Genomic DNA, 12,720 nt, shown 5'->3' on the forward strand with positions numbered 1-12,720 from the left:
TTAGGTTGAGGTGGGGGTCTCTCAACGTAGGTTTGGTAATACCAGAGCATAGCCGCGACACCTGCTGTCTCATAGTCATCATCTGAGTCATCGTCTATTGTGTTGTCAGGCGACGCGTTCGAAGGCCCTCCGTTCCACATTACAACCTGTTCGCCAAATCTGCTATAGTAGAAGTCACAAGTACAACATAGTTAATGTTGAAATTGTGCAATAATGTAATGGCAAAGTATAAGAGTCACTACCAAGTAAAGTCATTAATGCAAATTGCATCATGTCATCAGAACACTAATTGAAAGAGAAAGCAAACGAAGTAATAGTTTCGAAGTACAACACAACTCAATAAATGATTACAACATAGTTAAACGCCTCATAATTAAGAAAATTGTCCGACACTGTCTAAGCCTCATAAATAAGAAACCTCATAAATAAAAAGTCTCGTAAACAAAGAGCCTCATAATTAAAAAGCCTAACAAGTAGCTACTCCTCATTGTTTCCTCCACCAAAATGACCAGAGTTAGGTGGAAAACTAGGCATGTAATAGGGTGGTGGACATTGAAAGTTAGGGGGATGGGGAGTAACATTTGGGGTCATGTTTTGGATTGGTGGGTGTTGTGGTTGCACGTGGTGAGGGGGTTGAGAGAAACTGGGTACTTGTGGTTGGCCAAAGGTAGGAGGTTGTTGGCCATAGATTGGCGGTTGTTGGTAAAAGTTGGGTGTCGGCATGAAGTTTTGATATATAGGGGGCTGCATGAAGTTGGAAGCCATGGATGGAGGGGGCATGGTGCAAGATTGGGTAGATTGACTCGTTTTAGAGGTAACGGTTCTCATCACGAAACCAACCCTTTGCGTCTCTGTCATATCCAAAAAGAGTTGCTGCATGTGTGGAAACCACCCAATGGCCTCTAAGAATATTATGACAGTGTCATCTTCAAGATCCATTTCCTTCACAATCGCTGTACACTGCCGCAGAGTGGTAGGGGTCGCAGGGTTCTGAGAAGCGCTGGAACTGGTAGCCCTGCTACTATTCTTACTTTCTATAGAGGCTACAAGTCGTCCAAGTAGTGCCATTGCTTCTGGATCGCCAACCGGACGTTTCTGACTGCGTCCAGATTTCTTACCAATTGCCTTAGAGGTGGATGCAACATTCAATCCCTTCCTAGCACTGTTCAACCCAGCTAGCACTGTTCAACCCAGCTCGCATCGTGGTCACAAAAACGTCATCGTTGCCTAACGAATGCGACGTCGCCCCCCCTTCACCTTCTTCAGCCGGGATTGGAGTTGTGTCTACGTGCGCGGTGGTGGGATTTTCCAATCCCACCGCAAATTCACCACATGCACGGGTACTACCAAAGGCCTCGTAGTACAAGTCAAAATTTTTAAGGGGATGCTTCTTCGCAGCATTAGCCCACTTCTTGTTCTGTGTGAAAAATAACATCCACATAAGCTAACGCACGTTGAACACATGTTCTAACTGATGATAAATAATTTGGGAAAGGAAAACAAACAACTGGTGATTACCTTAGCAAAATCTTCCCAATACTCGTCCGTACAAGTCACTGCGCCTGTCACAGGATCCCAACCAAGGCCTGTGGTTGTACGTAGTATAACCTCCTTATCAAACTTGCCTTTTAGACGCACTCGCATCTGTTGAACCTTGGCCGCCGTAACTGGATCCTTAAAATGTTTTTGTAGCTTAGTAGCCCAATCTTCCCAATTTTTCTGGACCGGTTTCCGACCATGGTAGTTACGGTTATACTCTGCTAGGAGTTGCAACAACTCCTCCTTCTGCTTTTGATTCCAATGAAGAGTCGTGTCCTCATCATTGCCCCCTCTTGGCATCTACCACCACACACCAAAAGCATCATCCCGCACAAATAAGAAGCCACAAACAAAAACACGTACGCACAATTGTATATAACTATAAACATATATATATATATATATATATATAAACACAAGGGAAGTAAAAGAAAACAAAACAGACAATGGACCAAAGCCAAGGACAACACGATTTGGGACTAAACTGTGAACAACCAAGTCCGAATTTTGTGGCTATTTAACTTATTAGTAAATAAAGCAATGGGGTTGTTGGCTTGGTTACTGGATCTAGCAAATGTACTTCCTCCGGTGATATAATGGTGATTATAGGCTGTCATGAGTGTGCCACAACGAAGCGAGTTTTTTATTTTATTTTATTTTTATTTATTATTTTTTATTGCTATCTTTGATGTATGTACTATGTAGTACTAACTGAACCTTGTAAATGGCCCTATAATACTCAGTACCTAACATGGTAACCGGCTTGTTTGTAATTCTTGTAGTGTCTGTGCGGACTGTCATTTACCCGGCACTCTTTGTATGTGGACCGACTGCACCACATGCTTTGAGAGCTGTGCAAGTATGGCAGGTGAATGTGGTTGCCTAGGAGGTGCTGGTGAAGCAGGGCTACCATTGCTATTTATAATGGCATTGATTGTGCTGGGACTTTTTACTTTAATTGGAATATTTTATAGTGTCTTGGTGGCTACAATAGTCGGACAACGAATTTGACAACGGCATTATCACACACTTGCAAAAAGGATGCTAACAAAAGTGAGTCAGGGTGATTTTATTCCATCCTAGTTTATTTATTGGCTGCAATAGTATAAATTTCTTTTGCCATGTATATCAAGTTCAGCCCAGAAATGATGCTCAGTAGCTCTTTAAACCTCCAAACCACTAAGATCTTATCTCGACTTAGTCGACTGCGTACCTTTAGTAGAATTTAAATTTTTGCATAGCCAACTAATTTACGGAGGAATACTTTAGACAAAAGAATAGCCTATAAAACGGGATAGCAAAATTTAGGACTGAATTGAATGTCTTGGCATTACAAGAAATGATTCTTTATCTTGAATCGAAATTATGGTACAGTACTTCTACAAAATTACATTACCAAAAACCACATGAATATTGAATCGAAATCAACTAAACGTGTTCAAGGGATGCATGCTCAACTCAAAAAAAGGAACAAATTCTGATGCTCTGCTTGGACAGCCAAAAACGACAGATCTCATATGTAACGACATACTAGTTGGGGCGATCGTTTGGCACACAAAACTTGAGTTTAGGGTCGTTTGGCTGTTCTTATGTTCTGGAAACAATGGCAAAAAATCTGTCTTTTTTGCCATTGTTTTGCTTATTGTGCTCTAGTTTTTCTAAGCTATTTTGGGTTGTTGTGAATCGGCAGCATCATTAGCCGCACATCCTAATCACCGCAAATAATGGTGGAATCAACATTAATGCAAAGCATTGCATTGCACACACACAGACCAGTTTTCGTGATAATGTAAAAAAATCAAGGGGGGACATTTTACCGTGTTTGAGCCGACAGAGGAGTGCTGATGCTCTGCTTCGATAACCCCCAACCGCGAGTCCGACGGTTCTGGCAGCCAAGTTCGCCGACGGTAACGAAGACGGGAAGACCGGTACCGGAGACAACTCCTACGCACTCGGAAACGATGTTGCACACTACATCGACTCAACAATACTGCCAGTGGACTGTAGGACTTCACGCTCGGCGGACCAATTTTGTCCGATTTGAAAATTGAAGAAGATGGAAAATAGGGTTTCGTGTTGGGCGCACAATCAGGAAATGGGTGAGTATTGAGGGATTTATGGGGGCACGAGGAAGGAGGAACTCACGCGGCCATCGATTTGCACAAACCCACTGGATCAAAATAGCATCGCAGACTGCACGCGGCCTTGGGGTTCACGGAGGCGCAACTGTAGCAGATGGGAGATGAGGGAAGCGAAGGGCGAGAACCGGAGAGGGGCCCTTTCTCGTGAGCCAAGCAGCAAACCTTGGAAACGACAATGAATGGCAAGCAACGGTAACAAGGCATGTGAAAAGCAGGTATGCGCAGAGAATCTGCACTGTAGAAGACAGACTCGAGTTAAAGGAATATCAGGGGGTAGTTGATGTTTTATTACTCGAGTTCAAACTCGAGTTTTGAGTCTGAGTTTGAATTACCGAACGTGATATTAGGCTCAAAATTCAATCTGAATTAGGCTAACTCGAGTTTTGTGTGCCAAACGAACGCACCCTTAAACTCTTCACTCTTAATTAAAATCCTTTTTTAATTAAATAATTATATTAATCAAGATTAAAAGATAAAAATTTAAACCACGCTAAGAGTGAGTTTAGCATTTCTATCTATCTTAACGTTCACGTCATTTAGCACACTTCTATAAAATTGCTTGAACAGAAGCATAGTAACAGAGAGGGAAAAAAAAAAAAAGTCTTTCCTTTCAATTGAATGCTGAAGCAATCAGCAAAAACTGAATAGAAACGCCTTATCGTTGAGGTCATTCTACTATATATTTACTTTAACCTTAACGCCAGTCTCCAAAGTACACACACACACAGACACACATACATACATATATATATATATATATATATCTAAAATATTACAAAAAATTGCTTCTTACAAGCCTATGCGTCTACGCCTTATGAAGGGGCGAGTTTGCCGAATTAATTTTTGGTTGGAAGTCGAGATTCCTCGCACCCCAGCGTTCCATTACGCGAGAAACTGGGGACAAGCATATTCATCATATCAGCAACAGCAGACTTGAATTCCCTGGAGCCACTATTTTGATCATCTTGGTTATTCACTCTATCTTTGATATTGGATCCAACCAACGCACCCTCCATGTAAGCTTTACAAGCTAATAGAATATCGTGTGCTCGACATCGAAAATGTTGAGCAACTAATTCCTCGAAATGCTGCAAGAAAAACCAACTGGCTTACTCATATGTACATGCATTCAAGAGGCGGCTGAGAAAGAGTATTTTTCAAAACCATGAAATCCTGTTTTGTTCATAGTTAGGCTATGCCAACTCAAAAGACTGATTGGTGATAATCCTAAGAAAAGTAGTGACCTTATTGTAAGTTTCAACACCCAAACAACTTTTAGACGTATCTAAGTGATAATCAAAATAGATATTGCCTACAGCTTTTTTTTTTTTTTTTTTGGTTCAAAATAAAAGGTTAATGAGATGGTTTTCTTTTTCAATTAAAATAAAAAACACTTAAGCGCCCTTGATTGATCTATGCCAGCTACAAAATGCCATAGCAAGGAAGAGAGAGTGAGTTGTTGTAACTTAATAAATTTATGTTCGAGTTAATCAAACTCAAAAGCAACCTCGACAAAAATCAATTCCCAAAGCTACTGTGCAACATTTAAGAACAACAACAAACTAATTTTTCTTATATAAGAACCATAAATTGGTAATTTTTGAGCAGGGCATCTGGTAAGTCTCACACAGTTTTCATCTAAGCACACATGAGAGCTCGTGTACGGACATTCTACCACCAGTATGCCCATTCTTAAATCCCCGATTATTTAGTCCTTAAAATCCCACAATTTTAGCATGTGTCACTCTCACATAAATCATACAAATTCCACTCAGGATCCTAACCTCGTTGTGATCAACATGTTTGGTCGTCATGTCAGAGAAACATTCAAGAATGCTGATACATCCAAAACCATTTTCCTGAAAGAGAAGAACGAAAAAAAGAAAATGTCTAACCATACCTTTGGAGGCCTCCTTAATGTATAGATCATCGTCTTCAAAGATAGAATAAAGACTTCCTCATTGTATTTTTTAGATTGTGCCTGCCCTAGTTCTCCAGTAATTGTTTCATGCCCAGGCTCATTGAAAAAAGGTCTTGAATTTAGAATGAGTGCTTGTATGGAGACCAAAACTTGCAGCATAGTTGACTTCCCTGGGACCCAATTCTCATCCTTTTTACCGGTCCATGTTCCCAAAAGACTGAGACATACTTTACCGCAGTTATACAGATTTGGGTTTAGTCGGAGACCCCCAGAATAGTAGTACACAGTCTGACAGAAGAAATTCCAGCTTGAGTTACACATACATAAATCATGTGTGTGTGTCTTTATTAAAGTAAATAGCTTACTACTTAACACTTACTGGAGGTGACCTGGGATAGTTGGTAGGAAAGAGACAATCAAAGACAAAAAGACCATCATGGTATGGAGTGCCTGAAGGTCCTACAATAACCGCCCTCAAAAGTTCCATCCTTGCTTCACAAACTCTAACAAATATCGTATCTGTAGAAAGAAAATTGATGAGAACGAGAGAGAGGGAGAGAGCTAAATTGGCATAATGTGCTCAATTTAAACCAATTCTAGTCATCTAAAAGCATGCTTAAATTTTCAGTTTTCTTTTCCACCCTTGTATAGCATTCACGTATCAGTAGATCCAGTAGAAAACATACAAGTTACCCGAAACATTCCCCCCAGTCATATGGATTACATAACGTGTAACATATCACAGGACAAACAGTGCACTATGGCAAGGAATTCAAACTCACCCGGTAAGTCATTCTCCAGGATTTTCCACTCCTCCTGAACTTTTTTTGCCCAGTTCTTGGGTGGCTGTCAAGGAACAGAATAACAAGCTTATATCAGTATATGCAACAATATCCAAGAAAACATAAACCAGCTCTAGCACCAAAGTACTAATCTCCTCTGGTAAAGTTCCATCTATATCCGCGAAGCTCCTCCCAATTCCAAGCTTATGGGAGAGGAACATGTTCACTAAAGGAAATGAATATCATCCATTTATGTCTACATGAGTGTCTTGTGTAACTGTGTTTTTTACCAAGTGGTATAGACAGGTTTATACATGCATTCAGCTAGATTGAATCAAAAAAAAAAAAAAAAAAAAAAAAAAAAAAAAAAAAAGTGATTAATTTCACCTTCGTGTCTGAAAATCCCAATTGGGCATAATGATGGTCTGTGAAATCATCCACCACATCAAAGTTCTTAAATTGAGATACCTCCACGGTTGAATCATTGTTTTCACCTTCAACCTTATCATTAGAACTTGACTCAGCATGAACTGTTAAACTGCTTGCAGCAATTTCCTTCTTTTCAGTTTCAGGTACATCTGAAGTAGCTAACGTCGTTGTTTCCGGTATGCTTTTACCTGAAGAAGAGCCACTCAGCCAGGGAACTGATGCTTCCACCCCAGGAGACAAATTCACATTGTCAAATTGAGATTCCAATAGCGAACATTCATCAACATACGAAAAATCCTCATAATCCTCGTAAATATCTTGATCATCATAATCAGAACCATAATCTAGATCATCGGCATCATTATCACCATCATCACGATCTCCATCATCATTGTATGACAAATCAGGACTAGAACCATCTATATTCATCAACTCCATTGAATCAGATGTACTAGTACTCTTGAGGGGATCAGCACCATCAGTAGATCTTGCCAAGCTCGAAGAATTCCTGGGATGACTGACCGAAGCAACCTGCATTAAAAGAGACAAACTTACAACTACAAACAACTCAAAAGAGACACCACATAAATACATAGGTGGAATTTGGCAGAATGACTACCCTAAAGTAAAATTAGTAAATGATCTTTTTCACTTTACCCCGTGGTTCTTTGTAAAAAGTGTTCCTTCCTGATAATTCTGTAAGTTAATTTACAAATAAAAAACTTTAGAAAGTTATTTTACTAATAAAACTTTCTTATTAAGTCATTACAAATGGCTCCACAAAAAAGTGGAAAAAGGAAATGAAATTAGTTGGAACTGAAAAAAGAAGACAGTAGTGATCAAAGAAAATACAGAAAATTAAAGTATGATATAAAATAGAGCCATATAATTTGTAATACACAATTTTATGTAATGTAACAAATATCAATTCGTTAACTAATTACAAAAAAAATAGGGAAATATAAATAAAAATCTTATCGTACAAACTCATTATAAAAAGAAGAATTTGGAGGCAATATGTATCTATCTATTCTTGCAAAGCAAACAGAAAACCTAACTATACACCAAAAGAAAGAAAAATATAGAAATAAGTATTCAAGAACCCATGAGAACACCAAACATCGTGGATCCAACCCGCGACTAAGATCAAAAACTAAGCAATTACCAAACAAAATAAGAGCAACATGAAAGACCGAAAGAAACACTTATAGAAACAATAAACTTCCCGAACACAAAAATGAAAAAAAACAATCAAGCAAATAGATCAAAGACCTGAGTGTGCTTCAGTTTCTTGGAGGCCAAAGATAGAGTGGTATCCCCAGAATCGCAATCCTTGTACTTGTCCATGGCGATCACAATTCTCTAGAGAGAGAAACGGCATAGCAGAGCAAAGACTTTAGAGAGAGAGAGGCTGACTAGCCGTACACACTCGTGACTTTAAAGACGGAAATGATCATGCACACACTATAAAGTATAAACGACACTGGATTGCAATGAAAAAAACAAACGACACAAGAGAGAGATCTTTACTAGTCTTATTTAAATGACATAAAAAATTTTAATTTTTTACTTTTTAAGGAAAAGTTTTTTTTTTTTTTTCTTGGTTAAGAAATACAATCTCAGGAATGGCTTCTCACGATAAAACATAACAATGATCAATTTGTTACGAGAAAGGTGATCACTAATTACACGAAGAAAAGTCAGCAAAAAAAAAGCGGAAATATCTTCAATAATTGACTCTCAACAACAACATATTTCATACATAGTAAAAATTAAAATAAATACTATGCATAAAGCATGACACTTATTAACTATTTAAGTATATTTTTTTTAAAGAAAAAATGCAATTTCATTAAAACAAATCAGCTTGGACAAAAGGAGGAACAAATTGGAGAATAACATTAAAACGACCTAAGTCTGACATGGAAATATAAGCATGTGATGTCAGGATATGAGCAACAAGATTACTCTCTCTAGGAACATGAGCACATTTCCAATTAGGGACACCCAAGAGTAACCCAACAATCTCCTCCACTAAGGCTGCTTTTTTTTTTTGCTAACGAGACACCCTCATTCACCGTTTGGACCACTCGTAAAGTGTTAAGTTGCGCTATATTAATTTCTAAATTGCAAGATCTAGCAAATAGGAGACCCTCTCGTAGTGCTAAGTATTCAGCAGCAAAGGGCGAGAACGAACCTGGAATTTTTTTAGCCATACATGCCAAAACCACTCCAGAGTGATCCCGGATCAGAGCACCTATCGCAACAAAGCCAACTCCTTCTCGCACTGAGACATCTGAATTAGTTTTAGCAAACCTTCAGGAGAGCAAACCACTTAGAAACTGGCTTAGCTCGGATCTGGCTTTTCTCTATTTGAGTGGTTTTAAATTTTTTACAGAGATTCTCAGGATGTTCTTGTTAATTTGTTCTCTAATCACTGAGTCCTAGATGTTGAATGGCGGAATGCATATCATTAAACATGTTAATTGTGTAATTGCATATAAGATCCAGAGTAAAATGGTTGAAGGTACCTTTGGTCAGGTTTTAGAATGCTGGGATAGAGAAAAAAGGGAAATGAAGTTCCTGAATTTTTTTTCTTTTCTTCTCTGTTGTTGAAACTCGTTGTTGATGATTCTGATTACCATTGAAGGTCAGATCATCAGGGATGGGGTTCGTCGGGTTTGGGCTGGTCGGGGATGGGGCTCGCCGAAGGTGGAGAGGAGGAAGAAGAAGGCCATAGGTGTGAGGTTTTGATGGCATTTTTCTTTTAATTGAAAAAAGAAGGCGCGTGATGTTCACGTGTGAAAATCTGTTAAAATTTTGACGGAAATGATTAAATTACACCCATTTAAAAGGTTTAGGGTCGATTTATCAAAAAAAGAAATTAAGAATTAAACTATAAAAAGTTGGTGATCATTTGTACAAATTATTCTTTAATTAATATATAAAAAAAAATGTCATAGTGACACTCAGCTTTTAGAAATACATAAATAATATGGACAAAATACACAAAATAGCATATTTTAAACTATAGTAAATTGTACATTAGTAACAAATCATATTTATTACAATAAATGCTAAAACTACATCGATTCTCTTTTTTCCTCATTGATTTTCTCATCTCTCTATCTCATTTGTGTCTCTCATTCCCTTTTCTCTTATCACTATCAGTGTCCGTTCATGTTCGTCGACGTTATATCCACTCCTTCGACATCGATGAAACATCGCGAGCGAGAAATATAAACCAGATGCGAATCATCTTCGTTGTCGTTGAAGAAGAAATTGTGCGCGCCAATGATTTCAGGATCGTCGTCGTCTTCATTTATTTGTCAAATCTACGCGGCACAAAAGATTGTTGTTAGAGACCGTGACTCGCCGTTCATCGTTCACATATCGGAACCAAATATTGGAGTTATATCTCTCTGTGTGTGTTTTGTTCGTGTTTGTTGAAGGTTTGGTGCCGCCGGGAAAGTGTGGACGGCAAAGGGCTGTCAGAAAAAGTTGAACAGCGGCTAGAAGTTTTTTGGGTCATGCCAAATATGGTAGAGCCCACACAATATAATGTACTTTTTTTTTTATTAATTTCAAAAATTCTCTCCGAATTATGACTCTTGTAAAATTTTACCTCCTAAATTTTAAAACGTAATATCCGTTTCTCTCAAAGTTTGTTCCGTTAATAAATTTTCCCCTTCTGTTACAATGAGTGACAGAATTCACCACGTATCATGTACATGACCCATCTGAGGAGGGGTATTATCGTAAAATACCCTACAAAACCCCATGTTATTAAAAAATGTATTAAAAAATCTCATATGTGTGAATAAAAAAAAGGCTTTTCATTTGATACATGAGGATAAAATGTTTAAGTAAAATTTTTTAAAACGATAATTATTAATAAATATATTTCATAATAAATTAAATAAAATAACAAGTTATCTTTAACTTTCTCTTTCATTCTTTCTCGCTCTCACTCATCAATCCAAAATCATGGATTGCAGGCCACCGGATCATGATGAGGGATGATGGGCTCGACGATCTTTGCAACAACGGGCAGCTTTTGCGGCGAGGGGCGATGGATCGAGGGCTTCTAAGGTGAGGGGTCACAGATTTGAACGAGGGAGATGACTTGTAGGAGCGGGCCTTGAGGATGTTGTGTCGCCTTTTTAAGCTTCAGCTTTGCGTTAAGGTTAGCGTAACTACGAGTTCGAATGGCGATTTGACTTGCAGTTGTGGCAGGGGCGAAATAAAACAGAGATTTTTCTTTAGTCTTCTGATTTGAATCTATTCCTGTTAATAGGGAGGGAAAAAAAATCTTGACCCCTGTTTTGACTATTGGTTTGTGGCTTTTTTTACGCATTCCATGAACGGCGTTGAACTGGTAGATTAAAGCTTAGTTAGGAGGTCTAGTGTTCACTTGAAAATTGCATATTAGTTGACCTTTAGAGATTTGAAAAATATAAGAGTTTGTATGATTAGTGAATTGGTTTTTGGTGAGGAAAAAAAGAATTGGTTTTTGGAACGAAGATAGGGAATTATGTCTATTAATCCATGAGATCTAATCTGATTAAGAGGGTATAAACGTAATTACACTTTCAAATCTCACTAAATAAGTGACATGTGGCAATTCCGTCACTCATTGTAACAGAAAGGAAAAACTTATTAACGAAATAAAGTTAGGGAGCAATGGATGTTACGTTTTAAAATTTGAGGGGATAAAATGTTATAAGGGTCTTTGGGAGAATTTTTTTGAAATTAATCTTTTTTTTTCCTTTCATTAGATTGGGCCGTGCGAAATATGGTAGAGCCCATAAACATCATAGGCCCAATAAAGAGCCCACCTGAAAAAGGATCTCGCTCATTTTCAACTGCTATGGCGCCAAACTACAAGTGGCGCCACAAACTTCCCGCCAATCCAAGCGCGGCAAAACCCACCATCTATATAATCCTCGCCATTTCCAGTCTTCTCCCTCCCACAAAATAACTAGATCTGATTCGAAAAAACCAGCCCACCTTTCTGTTCGTCAAAATTCGCCTAAGAAAATTCTCAAATCCCTAACCCTAATCCTTCATCTCTTACCAGCAAAAATGATGGTTTCTCTAGGCCCCGGAAAATTCTACGGCACCAGCCTTCCCCGCCCTCGGTTCTACACCGACGTGAAGTTCAACGACGAGCGGGTCGACCCGCCCACGCCGGTCCTCGACCCGCTCCTCTCCTGGGCCAACGAGGCTCACTGGTCCATGGGCGGCCTTAGCTTCAAGCGCCTCCGGTTCCAGGGACGCATAGAAGGCAGCGTCAGTAAGCTCCGTGCCGAGCGCGAGAAGCTCGAGAGGAAGAGGAAGAAGGAAGGGAAACAAACAGCCGGATCTTCCTCCAACGGGTCGGATCTTGTCGGGTCCGAGCGCAAGATGGTTGATTCCGACGAAGATTCGCCTCCTCCGGCTCCGATCGCGACGAAGCGGAGGAGGTTCATGGATTTGATCGACGAGGATGAGGAGGACGACGCGGAAGAGGAAGAGGAAGAGGAGAAGATCAGGAGTCTTAGGGTTCGGAGGAGGCGGCTGGTGAAGAAGCTCGGGGACGATTTCGATCGGGTAGCGCCAGAGAATGAGAAGGCTGATCGGAGTCCGTCCAAGAGCTTGGGCAACGGATCGAGGACTCGGCGTCGGATTCTGGAGGACAACGAAGCTATTGAGACTGTGATGAATGTGGTTGAGGAGGTAAATAAGATGAATTCTATGGGCAAGAAATCGAAGGGGTCCGGAAACAAGGGAAAAGCCGCCGGAGGGAGCGAGTCTCCTCCGGCGAGGGTCAGGACTTCGCTGAGATTGGCGAAGCGCCATTGAAGTTTCGAGATGAAATTTAGGGTTATAGTAGTTACCTTGTAAAATAGAGTTTTTTTTTTTGGGG

General features: G+C 39.5%; 2 protein-coding genes across 2 annotated transcripts; one reads left to right on the plus strand and one right to left on the minus strand.

Moving 5' to 3' along the window:
- Window positions 1-4,341: 4,341 nt before the first annotated feature.
- LOC21388277 (putative ubiquitin-conjugating enzyme E2 38) lies at window positions 4,342-9,081 on the minus strand. The gene is made up of 7 exons (XM_024177338.1): window positions 9,010-9,081; window positions 8,085-8,174; window positions 6,771-7,343; window positions 6,384-6,447; window positions 5,981-6,120; window positions 5,581-5,889; window positions 4,342-4,768 (listed from the first exon to the last, which is right to left on the minus strand). The coding sequence occupies exons 2-7, from the start codon at window positions 8,157-8,159 to the stop codon at window positions 4,517-4,519; spliced, it is 1,413 nt and encodes a 470-aa protein (XP_024033106.1). The 5' UTR covers window positions 8,160-8,174; window positions 9,010-9,081; the 3' UTR covers window positions 4,342-4,516.
- Window positions 9,082-11,743: 2,662 nt separating this feature from the next.
- Window positions 11,744-12,670, plus strand: LOC21388279 (histone acetyltransferase KAT6B). The gene has a single exon (XM_010091250.2). It carries the CDS (start codon window positions 11,898-11,900, stop codon window positions 12,654-12,656), a length of 759 nt encoding a protein of 252 aa, XP_010089552.1. The 5' UTR covers window positions 11,744-11,897; the 3' UTR covers window positions 12,657-12,670.
- Window positions 12,671-12,720: the final 50 nt, after the last annotated feature.

The sequence above is a fragment of the Morus notabilis genome, unplaced genomic scaffold (genome assembly GCF_000414095.1).
Source record: "Morus notabilis unplaced genomic scaffold, ASM41409v2 Scaffold418, whole genome shotgun sequence".
Classification (NCBI taxonomy): Eukaryota; Viridiplantae; Streptophyta; class Magnoliopsida; order Rosales; family Moraceae; genus Morus; species Morus notabilis.